This window comes from Podarcis liolepis, assembly GCF_965112155.1.
Source record: "Podarcis liolepis genome assembly, chromosome: 2".
NCBI lineage: Eukaryota > Metazoa > Chordata > Lepidosauria > Squamata > Lacertidae > Podarcis > Podarcis liolepis.
Window position 1 is genome coordinate 66,646,634 of NC_139555.1, and position 22,863 is coordinate 66,669,496.

Here is a 22,863-nt window from a genome sequence, read left to right on the forward strand (position 1 = left end):
AATTAAGTTCGTAACCAGAGGTACCACTGTACAAGTTGCTGGAAACCACACAAAGGGACCTGATTTTGTGCTCAGATCCCGCTTGAAGGTTTCCCATGGGTGTCTGGGTGGCCCCAGTGAGAAAAGGATGCTAGACTAGATGGGCCATGTTCTTACATTCTTATGATGTGCAGTGATTGCCTGAGGGGTTAGTTCGAAGTCTATTCTCCATTGAGTGGACAGGAAGGAGATGGGGATGAGATTTATCAGGAGGGATGCCTTCACTTGTTCCACCTCTTGGGGGGAGTATAACATAAGGTTGCCAGACGTCCCTGTTTCCCGGGGACAGTCCCCGGATTTACAAATCAGCCCCCATACAAAATCCATTGAAGTTGAAGTGTCCCCGGATTCATTGAAAAAAATCTGGTAACCTTAGTATAACATTACACCTCTATTGAGGTGGGATTAACCCCTGACCAAGTTTAGGATTCCAGCAAAGGCCTACTTCTTCCCCACCACATCCCAGTTCCACCCACTTCCATCCTGTACTGGCAGCAGCCTGCTACTGGCACAAGGCTATCTCCGCAGCAGCAAAATTTATTATCTGGTGTAGCTTTGCTCTAATGCCAACACCAGGAGAGTTTGGGAAGAACTCTGTCATGCTCAAGCAGGGAAAATCCAAGTATACCATGGCTCTTTATAATATTTCTTATCTCTGCAGCCAACTAGAAAGCTCCGTACTCAAGTGTGTGATCATAGACTGAATGTGTAAGGCAGCCTAACAAGCTGCCCAGTGCCTTTCATGATTATATCACAAGTGGTTTCCATCAGCCGACACATCAAACACACACAAAGCATGCCACCAGAGCTGAAACAATGTTGTTGGCAACCACCAGATGGTTTAATTAAAAAAAATTTTTTTTTGAAAGCAAAAGTTTTGAAAAAATATGGACCATTCTTTTAGGCTCCCTTGGCTAATCAACAAAGGAAAGCATGGCCTTGTTTTGTTTCTAGAATCAAACAACCACCGCCTTGTCTAATTTCCCCCTCCTTAGTGAGAAGAAAGATAAATGTAAAGCTAAGCAGCCTCTGTGTGAAAATTAGATATGGACTTGGAGTTGTTACATCGTCACAATGTTGTTACATTGGAGCAGCTTGTTGTTAAGACATTTAAACTCAACATATTCCATAGTGCTGTAGTATAATACATATCAAAAAGGATGCAGTCATGTCTGTTTTGATACTGCCATGTCTTGGCGCTACTTGGATAGTCTTACATTACATGGAATTAGTTCCACATTTCTTGTTTTGCCATTAGCATATTAACGCACAAAGCTGATAAAAGCCAAGATACTCAAGCACTTCTAGTTTCTTCACCACAGAGCCATGCTTCTTAGCTTTATAAAGCTGCATGAATGGATCAGCACATATTATTTTTATTATGTCCCCTGTACTATAGCTGATATACTTTCTCTGTTTCCTTGTTGATGGTGGAGGTGGTCTTAAATTGGTTGAAGTGGGTTTAACGATGAAGCATGGTATGTTATGGTTTTGATTTCAGTCACATCTTGTACCTAATAGTACATCATTTGGGCATAGGTATGATTCATTTAATTCAGGGGTGCCCAACCTTTTTCCAAAGAGGGCCAGATTTGATGAAGTGAACATGAGTGAGGGCCGACCTTTTTTTTTACAATTTTACCTCAAAGTTGTTGAGCTTTTTAAAGGATTTGACCCCAATAAATAAACTGCCACAAGGGCTGGATTAAACTGGCTGGATTAGGCCCCCAAAATGGACTTTGGGCATGCCTGATTTAATTGAAGCTGTTGGAACAAATTATCACACTGAATTTCTCTAGGGGAAGGAAACATTCTCCCTTCTGGGTGGATAGGGTCACCATCAGCAGTGACAGTAGCACACATTCTTCCTTTTCCTTGAAGACTTCATATTTTTGCTGCTGCTGCAGCTTGCAGGGGCATCATCTGTGTTGCTAGACTGACCACCATTTTGCATTCTCCACCTAGCATCGTTCCAGAGCATGGCGAGTGGGGAAGATGACAGCTAGCACTAAAATTGGTGGAGAACACAATTCACAGCGACTGAATAATAGTTGCTGAAGGAGAGAGGGCTCCTGAGCTTGGGTCCTGCTTCCAGGATTCCCATCAGTATCTGGTTTGCCACTGGCCAACAGGATGCTGGCCTAGATGGGCCACTGGCTTCATCCAGCAGGGCTGTTCTTCTGTTCTTCTGACTGAGTGGCATTCTGATGCATGCTTCTTTGAAATTAATTTCATTGTGTTCAATGGTGCTTGATCTCAGGACTGCAGTTTTAAATCATTTGAGCTCCCCTAGCAATGCAGGGTTCCTAGTCTGATGTCTGCACTGTATTAAAATATGACAGACTTCAGATTATTTTCATAAGAACTCCTACTCTTCAAAGCTATGCTGGCTAGAGCTGATTGGAGCTGTGCTCCAAAATGTCTGGAGGGCACCAGATTGATAAAGGATGAACTAATATATTCAGAGTGTAATAATAATAATAATAATAATAATAATAATAATAATAATAATAATAATAATAATTTTTTATTTATACCCCACCCTTCCCAGTTTAAAAACCGGGCTCAGGGCGGCTAACAGCAAGTATAAAACATTGATTAAAATGTGACTTAAAAACAGCATAAAACGGCATCAATATCAATAAAATTCAAAAATTCAGGGGTCATTTTGGGGGGAAAAAACAAAACAACCCAGTCAGCAGACAGCAAATGATCACCGGGGCTAACTGGCCAAGTTGGTCCTACTAGGGCCAGCAAGGAGACCAAGGAAGAATCTAAATGTGGGGTCCCAGAAAGGGTTTCTTCATAGAAGAGGAAAGGGAAAAGGCAGGGGTAGAGCCTCCACACCCAGCGCAGAGACTCCATTCCACAGTCCCACAACAATTACAGGCACTTCTCCACTTGCGCACGTTTGAGATGCATGCAGCCACACACAATGCCATTTTTGGCACTGAAAGTGGGTGGGGTGGGGGTGGAATGGGGCAATCCCCACCTGCGCATGTCCCAGTGATGCATGTGGCGGCTGGGAACAGAACCCTCTGCGTAAGTGGCGATTCCCCGGTATTCTTGAAACCATTATGCTGTTTTTGAGCCTAAATGCTGGAAGTGGGCAGGTATTTTGATATGTGAGTCTTTTTTTGCAGCAAGGGAGGGTGGAGTTAACCCTGTGCAGCATGACACACACACCCCTTTCCTCCAAAAATCACCCACCTGTACAGCAATTACACTAGAAAACAGCCTTCTATTAGTGCCAGTTTAAGGCTGCATTCAAGAGTCCAATTGCTGCATCACAGAGTGTCAGTCTTTGTGGAGGTTGCATCTGGAGAAGGAAGGGCTAACCAGGGCCAGCCCACCCAGGGAGCAGATTGGGGGGCAGTTGGGAGGGGTGGCAGATCCAGGCCCCAAGGAGTGTGCCACATCACTCGCCACCACCGTATCCTGTTGCTGCTCCGCTGCTACCTGCCCCTTTCTGGCCTCCTTTTTCTCCCCCACCAAAGGTAGCAGGAGGGAGAGGCAGGTTCAGTGGGCGGGGCGGGGAGTGGGGCTTCAGTGACAGGTAGCATTTTCTGTTTTGTTTGGCTCAAGCCGCAAAACATCCTGGCCTGGCTCTGGAGCTAACCATTCTCTCTTTGTGAAGGTTTTCCTTCTCAGCAGCAATTAAGGCTGGTAAAAAGCTCCCACACATGTTTTTTTTCCAAGGGAAGTTGGTGCTGGAGTGGAAAGGAAGGCATAAGAGATGTCATGCATCCAGACATGTGAATTTTGGTTCCATCTGTGGGTTGCTGCCATTGGAAGGTTGGCCACTACTGGACTGAAAAAAAATCACCTGCTCCTTCAGATTCCTTCCAGCACGACACCTATACATTTCAGGTAGTATCTCTTGATCACTGTGGACAGACGAAACTCATTCATGCTAAATTTCCATTGTAGAGTTGTTGTTACTTATCATCCCTCACACGAATAAACTACCAACTATAGGTTCTGAATGAATTGCATCTTCCCTGTGCACCACAATGGAAATTCTAAAGGATGACCTGGATATTTAGATGGAAACCAGATTACTGCCTGACATATCTGACATGTATGTGAGCACTTTTTATGGTGCATGCTAATACACAGGTGTGTTTGCAGTATCTGCAGCGTTGTAATGGTCACATTCTGCGTGACTGCTGAAACTCTTAATCAGTCCCTCCTGATGAAACATTAATGAACTTTCTAAATGCAGGAAGCAGTGGGAAATAAATGAATTTCAGCTGGGGTTTGAAGAGCTGTCAGTTCCTCTTGCTGCAATGTTTCAGAGGAATGTCCTTTCTGATAAAGCCTCTGAGAAACGTGGAGGAGTTTGGAAGAGGGGTTGGAAAAACAGGATGCCGAATGGCAGGCTTTACTAATGTTTAGCATCTGCAAAGAATTCAGCAACAGCACACGGTGCAAGTGAGGGGAGTGCTAGCAAACAAGGGAAAGTTGTTAATCTGAGAGTGATGGGTGAAAGGGGAGAAATTGGTCGTCAGTCCCCCTTTTTCACTCTCCAGCTGGAGGCCTGCTAGCATTTTACAGTAGTGCTACAGTGAACAGACTTGATTACAGCAATAATGAACAATGCTACTTTGTGTGCCTGTAGATTCTTTCATCCTAGAACCATAAAGGACTTCACAAACACCATGTAAGTTCTGGACGTTAAGTCGGTAGGGATCTTTCACAATGGGACATTGATACTCTTAGTAGCTGATATTAGTAGTATACAGATTAGTAAACAGAGGTAGGGGGGGAATCATAGAAGTATTTAACTGTCTTGATTTTTACAACAATTCATAAAAATAAAACAGTAGCACTACATTTGATGGAATCTTGAAAAATTATAACTGATTGGTGTCAGTGGCAAAGCTGGCATCTAGGTCACTTAACCTATTCAATGCATCCATGTTGTTCTCTCATTGTGTATCACTAAGTAATACCTTGTTTAATTTTACCAATCAAACTGCTGCATCCATTGAGATTTTCTGAGAAGTCCAGCTATCTCAAAGGTGTGTTTAGTTATACACCTTTGCTGGTCTTTTTTGGTTCAAAGACCCTGGAATTCCCACAGTTGCCATACGTCTCTAGCAGTGTCTGGCAAAATGTATGGGAAATATACGGACGTATGGCAGCCCATGGCAGCAGTGCCATTTTTGCCGCTTTCCCACAAAAATAGCTCAAAAATGGCTCCCCCTTTTTTCTTTTGCAATCTTGCCAAAAAAATGCAAGATCTTTGGGCAAAATGAAAAAAACACACACAAACAACTTTGCCCCCCCCCCCGGGCCATTTTCACTAGTACCACAGGTACAATGTTCATATTACCTGACTCAGACATAATTATTTTAATATAGTTCATACGTTCACTTTGAGTATCTCAGTGTCGAGGCATCCAGCAATAAAAGACCAAGTGAAATATGCACATGTTGAAGCAGGCTAAGTCTCCTTGGCCGTGGCTGCATATCACATATCACACCAAATCATAGTTTAGTCCAATGTGCATGACCTACAACATACCTCCAAATTGTGTGCTTCTGCTCCCCACATCCCCGCGTGGCTAGGAATAGGTTTGGCTAACTAAAAATGTTAGTCAAAGCTTCCAAAGTCCTCTTTCTGGGCATGCAGGAAAAGGAAACAGGAAGGGGGAAATGTCTGGTTCCTAGACCCTCTTTGGCTTATGTACTTATGTAAATGGCATATTTATGTAAATATGCCATTTACAAACAGTGGTGCTTAATTCTGAGCAAATATGCATAGACTTGTACTGCACCTCCTAGTGATAAATCTTGCACTTGTGGCTGGATTAGAGGGATCTATTTGTCTATCAAGAATTGCAGTAGTAATATAATTGGCCTTTTCGTCACTGGTCCCCGAAACTCACTTCTGGCAGCCTGTTGCCCTACCCACAATCCCTGCCAAAGCCATTAGTGGGTTGTGCAATGTGATTCCAAGATCATAGCTATTTATTTAGGCCAGATTTCTACTCTTCTCTGCGGTGATCGGAATCTTTGGAATTCCACAAAACTCTTCCTTAGGAAATTAAAGCCATTCAGTAATCTGCTCAAACCTTTATTTCCAGGACATAAAACATGCACCCAAGAAGTTAAACATATTCTCAAAATCTTTGCTGAACTGAGATATAAAACATTGTTGGCTGCAATGGTAGGAATGTGAGAGTGATTTTGCAGTTTACTTATTTTATTTATCTCTCCTTGGATCGTTATGGCTGGATCATTGCAACAGAAAGGCATTCAAAACATCCTGATCTCTATCAAACGATATAACCCGAGCCTATAAAATCCAAGGACTAGACAATTAAAGTACGTAAGCAGGCATGAAAAATACAGAATTTTTCAAAGCTAAAAACAAACATGGTCCTGATCCAATGAACATCTGTACTGATGTAGTATCTTGAAGGAACAGGCAGGAAGTCTTTTATTTGCTCTGTCCGAAGAATTCAAAGTTTCCTGATTTCTTGGGCGGGCACAACCTTACAACATTAGCCAGACTAGACTAGATAATGCAGCTGTGGGTCTTGTTTTTTTCTACCTAAGCAACGATACTCCTCAGAACAAACACAGTGGGTGGGCAGGAGAGGGTTATCTCTTCCTTCCGCAGTACATAGGAAGCTGGCTTATCCCAATCAAACATTGCTCCATCCAGCTTAGTATTAACTACTGGCAACAGCTGCTGTCCAAGGTTGCAGGCAACAGTCTCCCCCAGCCATACCTGGAGATGTTGGGGATTGAACTTGAGACCTTCTGACTTCAAAACAGATGCTCTACTGCTGAGCTACAGCTGTTCCCCAAAGCATGGCTGGAAAAACGCACACCCTAAACATGGCTAGGAGACTTTTCTCCTAAGGCTTCCTAGCTGTACAGGGAAGGGGTGTTGTTCCAATCGTGCTGGGTAAGGACAGCCTCCCCTCTTCACTTCCTGCGCTCCCCATCAGGATTTGTCCTCCTCCACATGCTTGCAATTTAGGAAGAAAAGACAAGGTATATAGATGCATGTACTTCTAGCCCTCAGCTGCCTCAGTAACAAATGGGATTGATATTCTCCTCTGTATTCCACTGGCCTGTCCTAGGAATATGCTTTAGCTATGTCAGTGGGTGGCACTGTGAGTTAAACCACAGAGCCTAGGACTTGCTGGTCAGAAGGTCGGTGGTTCGAATCCCCACAACGGGGTGAGCTCCTGTTGCTCGGTCCCTGCTCCTGCCAACCCAGCAGTTCAAAAGCACATTAAAGTGCAAGTAGATAAATAGGTACCACTCCGGAGGGAAGGTAAACAGCGTTTCCGTGCGCTTCTGTGGTTCGCCAGAATTGGCTTAGTCATGCTGGCCACATGACCCGGAAGCTGTACGCCGGCTCCCTTGGCCAATAAAGCGAGATGAGCGCCGCAACCCCAGAGTCAGCCACGACTGGACCTAATGGTCGGGGTCCCTTTACCTTCACCTTATGTCAGTGGGAAAGAAAAGCTGTGTTTTTGGAAGGGACTTCCAGTGACACCTTGAGCTGAAGTAGACAAGGAAGACAAGTCTCATTGATTTCAATAGAAAATTCCAAGGAAATGTGCTTAGGATGACTGCCTAAAGCTACGTGGAATGACTTTTAAATTGGTCACCTTCAGTTAAATGCATTATAAGTTGTTACGCAGCACTTCATTGGTGATTGGAGAGGACAGTGAATTTACACATCTGTTTTGCTAACTGGAGGGAATTGTGAAAAAGGCTTGAAGGACCGTTCCCCCACTGCCTATGAGCTTTCAGAATTCGACTCACGGGGTAGAGAACTTGGGTCCCCTTTTGCAGCTTCCATTGGGTATCCATTGGGTATTATGCTCTTCAGTTATTTCAGAAGCTTCCTTAATATTATCTCTTTTTGGATTCAGTAACTGTTCAGTCCTCAGCAGGTATTCGTGGAATAAATGAATCTTCTTCTTATTCCTATTATTATTTATTACATTTATATATCACTCTTCATCCGTGGATCACAATATCTGAGGTTTACAATATAAAACCACAAAAAGACATACCATAGCAAGTAGGTTTAGGAATGCAGTGTAATTTATTTCATTTTATTTAATCGTTAAATTTATATTCCTCCCTCCTAAAGGTGCCCAAGCATTTATGTGAATAAAATTGCAGTTAGAAACCAACATACTTAGAACTGTTAAAAACCTATAAAAACAATAAAACACAATAACACATCTGATGCAAGTTTAAGAACAGGAAACGTAAGTCAGGGAAGTGTGAAAAAATACACCCTCTTTTTTATATGGCAGGGCAAACTGCTAGTATGAATGCATGGAGAATCATGCTGTACAGAATAAATAAAAAGAAGAAGAAGAAGAAGAAGAAGAAGAAGAAGAAGAAGAAGAAGAAGAAGAAGAAGAAGAAGAAGAAGAAGATTATTAGGATTTCTCACCCCAAAGGCTTGGAGAGCACAACAAATGAAAAAAAGGGTACTAAGAAAAGATGAGTCTCTTCTCGTTTAAGGAGTCACATGACTTGATGTGAGGAATCTGTCTGGGATTGATTGATTGACTGGCTGATTGATTGTTCCTCCTACCTCTCACCCCCCTGCCTGCCTCTGGCTTTAATCTTGCTCACAATTAGGCAAGTTATGTCTCATGAATCAGATGCATATTTAACAGCGCACAGGACTCTAAGCATAGCAAATGCAATTTTGGTTACATTACACTTTTGACAAATGGAAGTGTGTTTGGCTTTGCAACTACACAGAACTCACTTTTTCCTCCAGGGTTCCGTTTCTGATGGAACCAGTATTACCAGAACTGGGAAGGTTTCCATCCACATTTTGAGCTCTTCCAAAACGGAGGTCTTTCAATCTGGCATTTTAAAAAATAAAAATACTTACCACTTTTTCTGAAGCCATACTCTGAAATGGAATATTTGGACCCAGCACCTAAATAGAATAAATGTATGTGCAAATTATGAATGCAGGGTGTCAGTAAGGATATGGTTGGGGGTGAAGTGATTTGAGACATCTCCAGCTCTGTGAAGGGAAACAGCTTTATTATAGATTCCCACACTTTAAGTCAGCTCATCAAATGAATGACAGACCTTTTCGTAATAAGCCGAATAATCACATCTGTTTCTCTAGCATGAGAAAACTTAGAAAGCGATTCAAATTCCTTAAATTGGCACTGCATACTTACGTTTTTATCAGCCTCCATGCAAGAAAGATGTTTGCATGTAATGGACCCCACATCTGTAAATATATATGCAATTGCAAACTCTGTATTTGTTTAAATGCATCTGTGTGAGGAGGTACGGTATATAAAGATAATACGTGACTCATAGAAGCCCTTTCCCGGTATTCAGTATCTACAAGAGTGGGGGCATCTTGTCACCCCCTCCCTCCTGCAGCAACATGTCCCGATCTTCTTTTTTCAGCCCTTCATGAGTTGGAGGCTTCCCAGAGCCATCTGGCTGGCTGCTCTGAAGAGGATGTTCAACTACAAGGGCCTTTGGCCTGATCCAGCAGGCTCTTACAGGGTGAACTCCTGTAATTGTGGAAATTCCCTGGGCAGATTAGAACAGGGATTGTGCAATATTCTAAATCACACGGGGAGTCTCAATGAGCACAGGAGGCTCCCTGCTTCAGAAGATCACACGCTAGCTGCACTGAACACCTGAATAGGTCTGTTTTACCAGCCAAATTCTAATCACATTTATCAGGAAGTAAAGCCCTATTTTTTTTTTACTTCCATGTAAAATTGCTTAGGATTGTACCCATCCTGAGTAGTCTTATATAGTAAAACTGCCACTATATTTAGAATGCGTATCTGCCTTCACCCTGGGATTGCAAACAGAGGATTCAGGTGAGGGCGCAGCGAAATTCTTTAATTAATGTTGGTGGTACAGTACTAGGGGGAATTAACCAGATTATGGGAAAGTGCATTATCTGTTGAAGTGTTTACAGTTCCAAATAGTTCCGTTGCTCTCTTTCTTTCTTTCTTTCTTTCTTTCTTTCTTTCTTTCTTTCTTTCTTTCTTGTGATAAATAGATTAGGCACCAGAGGGCAGGCTTTCCCGTGCCTGAATCGCATAGCCTGGATCCACAGCTATTGTTATGTTTATGCAAATAGCCTTTGACATAATAGCTTTGAAACAGTTGAAAATTGGATTGTGCCTTGAGGCCAAACATTCAGACCACCACCTTGGCTATATTCATCTGCCAGAGTAAATTGGGTTCAGTGTAGGCTCCATGTGCTGTATTTCAGAGCGAGATTACAGGGTGGCAATAACTTTTGTCCAGGAAAGACAAACGCAGGTTTCTGGCAGGAACAGTGGAAACACTTAGCCTCCCACTATCTGATGAGATATAGATTGCACAGAGAATTTCTTTAGACTTCCAAGGACAAATTTTCAAAGTGGGATCTCCATTTCTAGCTTTTGCCTGCATCTCAATCAAATTAAGGTTGAAACTCCTGAAATAAATACCTAGTAACGAATTGAAGCTATTCAAAGAGTGAATTTACTACCCAGCACAAATCCATATCTCTTTACCTGATAGTGCCAGAAGGATTGAAGGTGCTATTGAAGGGTTAACTGTTTGCCTTTATAAAGTCTTGCCTTTTTTAAGGCTACAGATCTGTCTGCCACAAGACAAATTATGCAGAATGTAAGTGGTAAGAGTAAGCCAATCATTAAATCTCACAGTCCATTCTGCCTGTCATCATGAAAAACTGAATGAAAGGAAAAGGAAGAGAAACAGCATCATCTAGGGCTGGAGTGGCCTGATGTGACTGCAAGGCCTCAAGAGAGATGTTTAATTTTGTTTTCATTCCAACCAGAGCTTTATGGCTCTTTTTGTTTTAGTACTCAGGAATGGTCAATGACGTGGTGCCCTCCAAATGTTGCTGGTCTATTACTCCAATCGTCCCTTGCCATTGGTCATTCTGGCTGGGACTGATGGGAGCTGGAATCCAACAATTGTTGTTGTTGGCATCTGTCTGTCTCAGGGGACAATGGAGGAGTGTGCCTTTGAGCGTGAAGTCAAACTGTTGGAAGGTTGCAACGCCTGCTATGGCTGTAGAAACCGATAGAGGAGAGGAGAGGCATGTTTTGTTGCAGCTGGGGCAGATGTAGGCGTCTGGTTGTGCTGCTGCAGATGCACCATGGCGTTTCTTCTCTCTGTGCTCCTCCCAGCGGTCATTTCTCCTCTGGTCCCTGCTATGGATATGCAATCTGACTGCCTGTCTCCAGGCACTGCAGCAAGGGATTCCCAAACGGCGGGGTTTATGTTGCCAGTCTTCATGCCGCATTTGCAGACCTCTTTGTAATGCAGAGTTGGTCTGTCAACAGACCTGGTGCCTGAAGCCAACACTCAAGCCTGGTAGACCTCCATCTTGGTATTGGATGTTAGCGTCACATTCTCCCATACCCTTTCGGAGAGGCAAGCCACTGCTGTAGCTGCCTTGCCAATACGCTTGTCCAGGTCGGCTTTGATGGAGTGGCTGCTGGTTATGGTGGAACCCAGGCAGACAAAATTGTCTACCACCTCAAGCATGTGTTCACCAGTGTTGATGTGTGAGGTGCTGGCAATGTCCTGACCCAGGAGGTTGGCTACCCCTGGGTAAGTTATTTAACTGACTGAAAGGCTGAATGTTATGAAGGTGGGCCAGAAAAACATCTTGCTTGACTGTGGGTGTTTCATACTGAAATGCTCCAAAGATTGCAACATACAAAATTTAGGGACCTCTTAAACATGATGCTATGTCTATTTTAGTAAAGGTAAAGGGACCCCTGACCATTAGGTCCAGTCGTAGCCGACTCTGGGGTTCAGCTCACTTTATTGGCCGAGGGAGCTGGCGTACAGCTTCCAGGTCATGTGGCCAGCATGACTAAGCTGCTTCTGGCGAACCAGAGCAACACACGGAAACGCCATTTACCTTCCTACCTATCTACTTGCACTTTGACGTGCTTTCGAACTGCTAGGTTGGCAGGAGCAGGGACCGAGCAACGGGAGCTCACCCCGTCGTGGGGATTTGAACCACCGACCTTCTGATCGGCAAGTCCTAGGCTCTGTGGTTTAACCCACAGCGCCACCCGCGTCAGCCGTTAATTTGTAATAGAAGCAGGCCTGATCCAGAAGCCCTTAGCCATCACATACGTGGGTGTGGGAGAGAGGTTGGTTAATTGCGGTGTAGATAGTTAGCACTGAGGGAGAAACACTTGGCTTAAACTTAGATATACTCTCTATCGTTTTATGCACACCAGGGCTGCTCCTTAAAAACAAATAAATGAAAATGGATTCCAGGACTAAGCCCTGTGGAAACCTGGTTTGTTTTTTATAGTCCTTTCCTCAGGCATATACTAGAATTTGATTCTGATTTCACATGCAGTGATGTACTTCATTGATTACTGTTACCACTCCAGGTGAGCTGCATTGTCCCTGGGTCAGGAAGACAAAATATGGTTGTTCCATCTGGTTACATAGGATGTTTTCTCCAGACACTTAAAAACAACCTAAATCACAGTGGGCTGAAATAGGTATCCTGAATATTTATCGCATCTCACAGCTCCTTTGTATGTTAAAAGGTAAAGGTACCCCTGACCATTAGGTCCAGTCGTGACCGACTCTGGGGTTGTGGCGCTCATCTCGCTCTATAGGCCAAGGGAGCCAGCGTACAGCTTCTGGGTCATGTGGCCAGCATGACTAAGCCACTTCTGGCGAACCAGAGCAGCACATGGAAACGCTGTTTACCTTCCCGCTCGAGCGGTACCTATTTATCCACTTGCACTTTGAGGTGCTTTCAAACTACTAGGTTGGCAGGAGCAGGGACCGAGCAACGGGAGCTCACCCCGTCACGGGGATTTGAACCGCTGACTTTCTGATCAGCAAGTCCTAGACTCTGTGGTTTAACCCACAGCGCCACCCGTGTCCCCCTTTGTATGTTACACAGCAGCAAATATTATATATTTCATCCCATGTATAGAATCCAATCTCCTATATCACATTCTCTATCCTTATATATTGTATCCACACTGCCTACAACTTCCTAAATATGTCACATGTACTCTCAGTCAGTTCCAATTCCCTATATCAGTATGCATATCTATCCATCTGTCTGCCTGTCTGTATAATGATTCCCCAGCAGCTAACACAAAACAACGACAATACAATAATAACACATAAAAACAACATAAAATAAGAGGAGCAGAAAAGCCAATAGCCAGATTATACATAGAATATTTAAGGCCTAATTCAGGAGTAGCTGATATAGTGCCCTCCAGAAACTGCTGCACTTCAGTTCCTATCAACCTTAGCCAACAGAGCCAATGGTTAAGGATGTTGGGAGTTGTAGTCCACCAACACCATCAGGAGGGCACTATGTTGGCTGAGCTGATCTGGTCTCCGAGAGGTATCGGAGTTGGAGCCAGGAGAGTCTCCCTGGGGTGGCACAATTGAAGAGACTCTATATCAAGTGATCCCTGCCTCAGTGACTCAAGTCTGAAAGTGCAGGTGGAATGGGATCTGCAGGCTAGCTTCTGAGGCCAACCTAAGTAGTCAAGTACGATGCTGGCAGGACTTAAGTTAACATATACAAAAATGTAGGTTATCTATAACATGGTCCTTATTTTTTTCCTCAGCTCCTGGAAGCCTTTGATTTGGGGTTGTTGGGTTTTGGGGGTTGCCCCCCCCGGAAGGCTTTGTAAATGAGAACTCTTTTTGCTCTCCCTACTACTTTCCCTTTCTTCTCCGTTACTTTTACAATTAATTAGCTAATAATTTTGCTACTGATCTATTCCTCATTTAAAAAAAATAAAAGCCGAATCCCTGCCTTAGATCTGGTCAGAACAAAGGTGGGAGAATTTATGTCTTAATTTTAGTTCATTACGGCAGAGAGAGCATCTCCTCCCATCACTCTCGCGCTCCCCCCTCCTTCCTCCCTGCCATCCTTTGGAGTATCAGTTATCCCCGTGCCCCTAAACTCCTCACACTCGGCAGCGGCACTGGAAGAGCCATCACTGCCCTTTATCTTCCGCTGCCTCATTAAGAGAAATGAACCTGAGTCTGAGAGAAATGACACAAGGGAAATAAAAATGTAATCCCTCGGTGCCACCTATAATGAATTGTTATGAAAACCATGAAAATATCTGTCTGCGGATATTGTTCTTTGATTTGAAGTCGGTGTTGTAAGCAGTAATTTTTGTCATTAAAGCTGTTAATCTGTTCGGTGCTCCTCATAAGTTTTTATGAAGAAAAACAGCCCTGCTGCCTACATGCTCATCGCAGGGAGCTCCTGAGCAACGCACCACGAAGCGGAGTGCATTTGAATAATTAGTTTTAATTATGGCTGAGGTCGCTGTCTGTTTCGCCTGCAAAGTTACGGCGCTTGTGGCGGCTTGTCCACAACAGCTCCATGTTGGGCTGATCGACCCACTTAGCTTGTCACAGTGTTAGGCCCCCCCTTGCCACCTCTGACAAATGCCAGCTTTGTGGTGGGTACAGCATGACACACCGAAGAACCAAGGCAATTCTGGCTGTTCCAGAAAGGGAAGGGGCCATATTTGAGAAGCAGGTCGTAAGCTCTGGTGGCTTCCTGACAGCTGCAGAGTTAGGAGGACACTGAAGGAAGAGCAAAGGGAGCAGAAAGACCTCCTAGGAGAGCTGGCACATTCTCAAATATACCCATAGCTTTCATAGTCTTGCTAGCTTTAGGACACAAAAAGTATTTCTTCATGCAATAGGGAATGAGTGTGAGGAATGCGTTATGACAGAGAACTAAAACACCATCATACATGGAGACTGAGGCCTATTTGTCACCATCAACCATGCTAGGCCAATGTGCAAAGATTAGGAATTAACTGTAGGTACTGGATTAAATAGAGACTGTTTTATGAACCTCACTGAGGCATCTGCTGTGGTGCAGTTAAGGGATTGTAGACGCCAGACTAATTTTTTTTTAAAGGGGAGGGGCTCTATAAATAGTTATGTCTGCTACTTCACAAATAATACACCTAACTTTAGTTACTTCAGACTGTGGTAAGCCAGCCCTGCTGCATTCTGGGAACCCTCCACATTTTGCTGAACCCAGGGCAGGACTCACCGAATAAATCCCATCAGTGGACTTCAGCTTCCAGAACAGGGCTTTACCCCTTTCTTCTCCTGTGTGCCCCCCCAAACTGGCCTGGGAGGGTAACAGGAGAACCCTCTCCTCCAAAACACTATGCAGGGGAAAGAGAGAAGTTCCATCTGGCAAAGTGCAGTGTTTGTGCGTACGGAACATTTGTCATAGAATGATACTGAATTCCACCACAGGTGGTACAAAAGATGCAAAACACTTTCTGCTGGGTTTGGGGGGGGGGTTCTTCTAGCAAAAATATTTAACCAAATTTTGAGTACATGTGGTACATGTGAAAAGGATCTAGGAGTCTTGGTTGACCACAAACTTGACATGAGCCAACAGTGTGACGCGGCAGCTAAAAAAGCCAATGCAATTCTGGGCTGCATCAATAGGAGTATAGCATCTAGATCAAGGGAAGTAATAGTGCCATTGTATTCTGCTCTGGTCAGACCTCACCTGGAGTACTGTGTCCAGTTCTGGGCACCACAGTTCAAGGAGGACACTGACAAACTGGAACGTGTCCAGAGGAGGGCAACCAAAATGGTCAAGTTCTGGAAACGATGCCTTATGAGGAACGGCTAAGGGAGCTGGGCATGTTTAGCCTGGAGAAGAGAAGGTTAAGGGGTGATATGATAGCCATGTTCAAATATATAAAAGGATGTCACATAGAGGAGGGAGGAAGGTTGTTTTCTGCTGCTCCAGAGAAGCGGACACAGAGCAATGGATCCAAACTACAAGAAAGAAGATTCCACCTAAACATTAGGAAGAACTTCCTGACAGTAAGAGCTGTTCGACAGTGGAATTTGCTGCCAAGGAGTGTGGTGGAGTCTCCTTCTTTGGAGGTCTTTAAGCAGAGGCTTGACAACCATATGTCAGGAGTGCTCTGATGGTGTTTCCTGCTTGGCAGGGGGTTGGACTCGATGGCCCTTGTGGTCTCTTCCAACTCCATGATTCTATGATTCTATGATTCTATGATTCTATGAGCAGGGGTGCCTTATATTTTCAATTCAATATAGAAACTCTGAAGGGGCACCATTCCCTCCCCCCTTTTAACGGCAGGTTGAGGTCCAGCAGTGCAGATGTGAGAACTTCTCCCATCATCATCATCATCATCATCATCATCACCACCACCACCACCACCACCACCACCATCATCATTTTGTATACTGCCCTTCATCCAAGGATCACAGGACCATTTACAATGTAAAATGTGTGATTTTGTCATTCAATTTTATTTATTCCCCTGTCTTCCACCTTTCTTCTGTCTTGGAACTCAAGGCAGTATACATGTGGTTCTCATGCAGTTGCACATCCAGATGCTGGTCAGATCTAGACCTGCCTAACTTTGGTAAGGTGGTGGTTTCATGTGCCTTCAGAGCAAAGCTGTGTACACACTATGCCTTCTAAAGCACATCCGAAGCACGTTCCACTCCTCCACAAAGAATTCTGGGCACTGTAGTTTATCACAGAAATACAATTCCCAGCAACCCTTAACAAACTACAGTGCCCAGCATTCTTTGAGGCAGAAAATGTGCTTCCAGTGTGCTTTACAGGTGTGTGTGTACACAATCTGTATCTGGTCTGAAGCATTACTGGAGGAGAGTGGATCCAGCCATAGGGAGGTTTCAACATGTACATTCACCTTGAATAGTAAATAAGTAAATAAATTTCTATCCCACTCTACATTCCAAAGGAGCCCAGGGTAGCAAACGACAAAGCAGCTAAACAACACAATTTAAAAATAAATCTCTGAATGAACAGAGATTATTGATATTTTACATGAACAGTGTTGGGCTTCAGCATAAATCCTTGTAAGAATGAGTGGCAGATACAATCGAAGAAACAGCGGGTGGGTGCATAAGAGAGATGAGGCTACACTGATTTTTAACGTTTTCTTTAGGAAAGTGGAGTTCTATGTAGGGCAGATTTCTCTGTCCTTCTCCTGAGTCACCTGCATGCAAAACAGCAAGCATATAAGCCCCCTGCCCCCTGCTCTTCACATCCAGGAACATTGTTAAGTTATTTTATAGTGATTTTCTGAGTCGAGGACAAGATGATTGGTGAAAGAGAGGTTTTGAAGGCACCATTAACATGGTAGGCTGAGCCCGTTGACAATAAGTCAATGATTGTTTCTGACGTGACTCTTAAGAGTAGCAAAAGGACATCTGTAGGATGACTCATATTAATGGAAGAGGAGTATGTATGACTTGAGATTTAGGACAGATGTCAAGTTCAGGAAAGTGTAGTGTAAGGAAGATCATTTTTATCATCAGAGTAGCAGGAGACAACTTGTCAGATTGATGTTGACTCCCTTCTTTTTATTGTTTTGGCAGTTCTGTTGGCAAAGGAAGAAAGAGCAGAGGGAGAGGAGAGATACCAAGTGGCAACCTTGACCAAAATACTCTGTAGGTAAGGTGAACGACCTCCTCTGAAATATGGCTAATCTGCGACCACAGCAGGGCAGAGGGAAATGGAAAGGGAAAGGGATTGGGGGTGGGCGAGTGGGAGGAGAAAACTTTGATATTAAAAGGAAGTGTTAAGTGCAGGTATCATGGGTTTCTAATGCTGCAGTTCTGTGCACACTTACATGAGAGTAAGCCCCACTGAACACAGTAAACATACATAGGATTTCAATTCAACACTTTCGTTTTGTTTGTTTGTGTTTTACTTGTTTTGGGGGGTGTTTTGCCTGCTTTAGGGAGAGGGTTCTGAGTATCGCCTGCTTTTCACCTGTGGGATGGGTATCTTGTGATGCCCACAGCTGCCCTCACGCTCTGGAAGGTTGGGCACCCTGGTTTTAAACTTGGAGTTTTGGCTGCTTCTTTATTCTCACTGTTTATTTACATATGATATTCAAAGCGATATTTGGTGTTGTTTACTTTCGTAGCTACTTGATATTTAGTTGCCTATATTTGCTGCAAGTTGAAACCAATTTAAACTGTGCGTATTCCAATACAGAAGTTATTAACAGCAGGCTTAAAATAGCTACCATGTTAAGTTCAAAGTGCTGGTTCTGGTGTATTTAGCCCTATACAGCTTGGGACCTGAAATATCATCCCACCCCTTAAATACCCCTGCTGCAAGTCAGTTCTTTACAGTGTATGTAGGTATTCACCATTAATGTTGTGGCACCTACCCTATGGAATTCCCTCCCACTGAGTATTAGGCAGGCACCATCACTGTTCTCTTGCCTCCTCTTTCAACAAAACTTTTAAGTGGAGATCTTTCCTGATCTGCATCTGTGCTGGAATGGTTGTTAATATGTTTTGTTTTTTTTAAATTGTTTTACCACTTTTTTGCTGCCCTGGGCTCCTTTGGGAGGAGGATTTTTAAAAAAATAAAATAAAATAAAATCAGATATTTTCAGAGGTGTTCTACTACTAGCAGAAACTGCCAGGAACTCCCCATTGCTGGCACGGCACCCCAGCTATGACATCACTTACGGCACCATTTGTTTTAGCTTTTGCAGACCGTGGTCAATTCCTTGTAGAATGTACCATATTAGAGAACTCTTATTAGTGACAGGGGCCTCTTTCCTGATTAGTGAGGCTTTGCCTAGGCCTTTGCTGGCTTTTTAATATTTTAAGCCTGCTGTTAATTTTTAAATGTTGCACGTTGCGTTGTACATTTTAGTTATTTTAAAAGTATTTTTTCAGTGATGATTATGCTGTGTCATCATTCATGTAGGGACCGTTTTGTAGAATTGCCAGTCTAATTCACATTTCTGTAATTTCTGTAACATTTCTCCCCATCCTTGGGGTTTTGGCCCTGGATAAGGGAAGGGTGGGACATGGGTGGCGCTGTGGGTTAAACCACAGAGCCTAGGGCTTGCTGATCAGAAGGTCGGTGGTTTGAATCCCCGCGACGGGGTGAGCTCCTGTTTCTCAGTCCCTGCTCCTGCCAACCAAGCAGTTCAAAAGCACGTCAAAGTGCAAGTAGATAAATAGGTACTGCTCCGGCGGGAAGGTAAACGGCGTTTCTGTGTGCTGCTCTGGTTTGCCAGAAGCGGCTTAGTCATGCTGGCCACATGACCCGGAAGCTGTATGCCGGCTCCCTCAGCCAATAAAGTGAGATGAGCGCCGCAACCCCAGAGTCATCCACGACTGGACCTAACGGTCAGGGGTCCCTTTACCTTTACCTAAGGGAAGGGGTGCAGCACATGATTTGCAGGCAGGAAAATCCCAAGTTCTATCCCTGGCATCTCCAGGAGGACTTGGGAAAGGTTCCTTCCTGGAGAACCACTGCAACTCACTGTAGAGACAATACTAAACTAGATAGGCAAACCATTGGGCTCAGTATTAGGCAGCTTCCAATATTCCTATATATTTATTTATATCTGCAAGTGCAACAAAGGAATCAGGACAGGTAGGATAACATGCAGATAGAAGTCCTTCCCCGTAGAGGTGCTTCCGACACCTTCATTGTCCAGCTGTCCTCATACGCTGAAGGTACACCTCTCTGCCCTTTGACACTTGAGAGAGATATTTTTAGGACCTGCTCTGGTTGTGATTGTAACTGGTTTTAAACGCTGTATTTTATATTGCAGTAACCTGCCCCAGAACCTTCTAGTGAAGGGAAGGTAATTAATAATAACCAAACTAGTACAGTGGTACCTCGGGTTACAGATGCTTCAGGTTACAGACCCTTCAGGTTACAGACTCCACTAACCCAGAAATAGTACCTCGGGTTAAGAACTTTGTTTCAGGATGAGAACAGAAATCGTGCGGTGGCAGCGGGAGGCCCCATTAGCTAAAGTGGTGCTTCAGGTTAAGAACAGTTTCAGGTTAAGAACGGACCTCCAGAATGAATTACCGGTAAGTTCTTAACCCGAGGTATCACTGTAATAATATTATCATCCTGATGCTTCATGGAATGTATACCACAAGTTTCCATGTTTCTCAGAAGAGAGCTTGCAGATTAGTTGAGAAGAACGTTATGGATAATGTAGCAAATCAGCTAGGACTACCCACCTTTCTACAGTGGTGGAATTTGTTTTGGGATTGGTTGGATCTCTGTCATGGAAAATCCCAGCGCTTGTATCCTTTTTTTATCTTGATCCAAGATTAAACCAGTCCAAAAATGTTATGAGTTTCTCTTAAATGGCTTCTTTGGAAAGAGAAATATGGAAACAATCCATTTCATTCAACCTCATCTCCAGCTGTTCAAATAGCAGAGGACCATAAACTGGATGAAGAGCCTGCAGATCTGACTGCTGACACCGCCGGGCTCAGAGAGACACGGCCTTCATTCTGGCCTAGAAGTGTGAGAAGCTTCTGTGGAAGGGAACAAATCTTTTTTATCAAGAGTTGCTGTTCTGGGGCTGCTTGTTCTAATGCTTGTACCACATTTGGTTTGTTATAACATGCTTCTAGCATGACAGAATGGAATCTCTTGCCGAGGAGTGGTTGGTGGTGGCAGCGGCTGGATCTGGCACCTGAGGCTGCTGCCTGAGGCAACCACCTTACCTCATATGAGGGCCGGCCCTGTATACTAGGGTAGTGTGTGAATTAAAATATGCATTGTATGAACACTTTTACCCTAGTATATGCATCATCGCATCTTAGTAAAGTAAAAAACTACAAAGATGCCTAATATTAGGGAAACCTGCTTGCAAAAATAATGCCTAGGAATAATGTGTGCAGGAGGAGAAATTTTCACGAAAACTGATGAATTTTCATGGGCACTTTTAAAAAGAAGATTTTGCAAATTCATGTGGAAATGTGGAGAACTGAGCTTAAGATTGGAAAAATGAGAATAAGAGAGAAACTAAAATTGGCAAATTTGCCCTTCCCTATTCCAAGCAACTAGCATTCAGAGGCATACTGCCTCCCACAGTGGAAGTGGAATGCAGGCATTATGACTAGTAGACATCGATAGCCTTATGTTACCTTTCCCTTCCATCTTTACCTGTGTGCAGTATTGCAAGCAATAAAAAGAGCCTCTAGTTTATTTATGGCATTTCTGTAGTTCAAACTGCCAGCAGAGGTAGAATGTTGTCTCTCTGTAGGAGGAGCTTGGAAGTGAATGGGAGCTGAACTCTGCCGAATCCAGAAGGATAGGACCTTTTCATGGGAGGATCCTCTCTCCTCTGAGGTGAAATACGCAGGCAGGGCTGAGCTGTTTGTGCTGTGATTTGCTTCAGAACTCTCTGTGTTCAGTTCAGCCTTGAAACAGAAGCTGCGGGATGAAACATATCTTCAGAACCCATTTGGTGTTACGGTGCAACTAAAAGGTCAGCTTGTGTCAGCAAACAGCACTGTTTGATTCTTGAAGCAATGTCGTTCTCTTTTTGCCCTGTGTGAAGCCCTCTATTGCTGTAGCTTCTGGACTCTTTTTTTGAAAAAAGGATGTCTGCATTCAATGACACTATGTCTAGCTCTCATCAAAACAAGTCTAATGAAAAAGCAAACCTCGCAGTCCATCGTCCGGTTCACATGTCCTTTAGGATTTGCTAATATTGCAATGAGTCAAGCCATAACTCCAGTGCCTTAGTTGTAGTGTTTTATGGCTGTGCTGACCTGGTGATGTCACACAGGCATCGGAGATGAGGTGTGGGGTTAGCAGCATGCCATCTCCTAGGAAACGGCAAAGTTACATGGGAGATGGGAACGTATGGCCCGAAACCAGCAGCGGGGAGCTGGGAGGAGAAAGGAGCTGTGTAGGAGTTCTCAAGGCAGGATTTCAGTGGCCCATGGAGGAAATGTGGCTTATTAGTCTGCTTGCCAAACTTTTAACCTGACCTCCCCCTTTACCCCAAACCAAATATATCCACATTCTCTTTAACAGACAGGATGTAGTTGCCAGTAAGCTCTGACATTGCAGTGACCCACACTGAGCAGAAATATCAACAAATCAGCACAGGGGAAAGTCAATGGTGAGGCAGCAGAAAGTGCCTATGTAAATTCCTTTCAACTAGGACCGCCACTTTTTCCATCTAGGGACTTCCTTGGATCCTGCAGTCTAATCAAAATAATACTGTGATTACTGCTAAGTAATTCTTTAGAAATCAAGAGATCAGTTATGTTAGCATTTTGATGATACTAGTGGAATTAAGATAACCTCATGTAAGAAAGTGTATCCAGCAGATTGTGACTACTGAACAGTATTCCTTTGGATATGTTTCTGTGCTTCTAGCTTTTCAAGAAGGCTTTGAGGAAGCAGCTGATGTGACTTTTCTGGACAGAGACATTGTTAGGTAAATTATTTCATTTTACAGTATTTAGGGCAATCATTGGATATCTTACTTGTGGCCACTAAATGCATTTCCAAATTTAGCTGTGGTCCCAAATTGATGTACCTCTGAGTAAACACACTGGGCATCACACTGTTCATGTACAACTACCAAAAGTCAGTCAGTCTCACAGTTGATCAGGTTTACGGCAGAAAAGTAGCTTGGGATTGGAGTGATGCCATCTGAACAGCAAAAGGCAGTGCCACCAAAAGGCTCTGTTTGGTTGACCACAGAGATGGAAGGGGGAGCATGGAAAGCAGGGCTTGGATGCACCATAATGGAAAGAAAAGTTAATATAAGGTAATTATACATATTAAACCTAAGCTAAATAGTGATCAGACCTTTTTGGCTTTATGGGTCAAAACTGTTCTCCTGTAGTGAAGCAATTAAGTCAGATTTTTTTTGACCAAATTGTGCACTTTGGGTTAAAAGCATCAAAGTTGCCATGGACATCATCAGTTTATTTTTATACCACTTTTTT

General features: G+C 43.6%; 1 protein-coding gene across 1 annotated transcript in view; it reads left to right on the forward strand.

Moving 5' to 3' along the window:
- Positions 1–4,629: 4,629 nt before the first annotated feature.
- Positions 4,630–22,863, forward strand: part of LOC310699896 (uncharacterized protein) — a 165,898-nt gene continuing 147,664 nt past the window's right edge. Inside the window, exons 1-2 of the mRNA XM_083488572.1 lie at positions 4,630–4,702; positions 17,485–17,556. Coding sequence (XP_083344698.1) covers positions 4,632–4,702; positions 17,485–17,556 — 143 coding nt within the window. The 5' untranslated portion in view covers positions 4,630–4,631. The remainder of the gene's footprint in view (positions 4,703–17,484; positions 17,557–22,863) is intronic.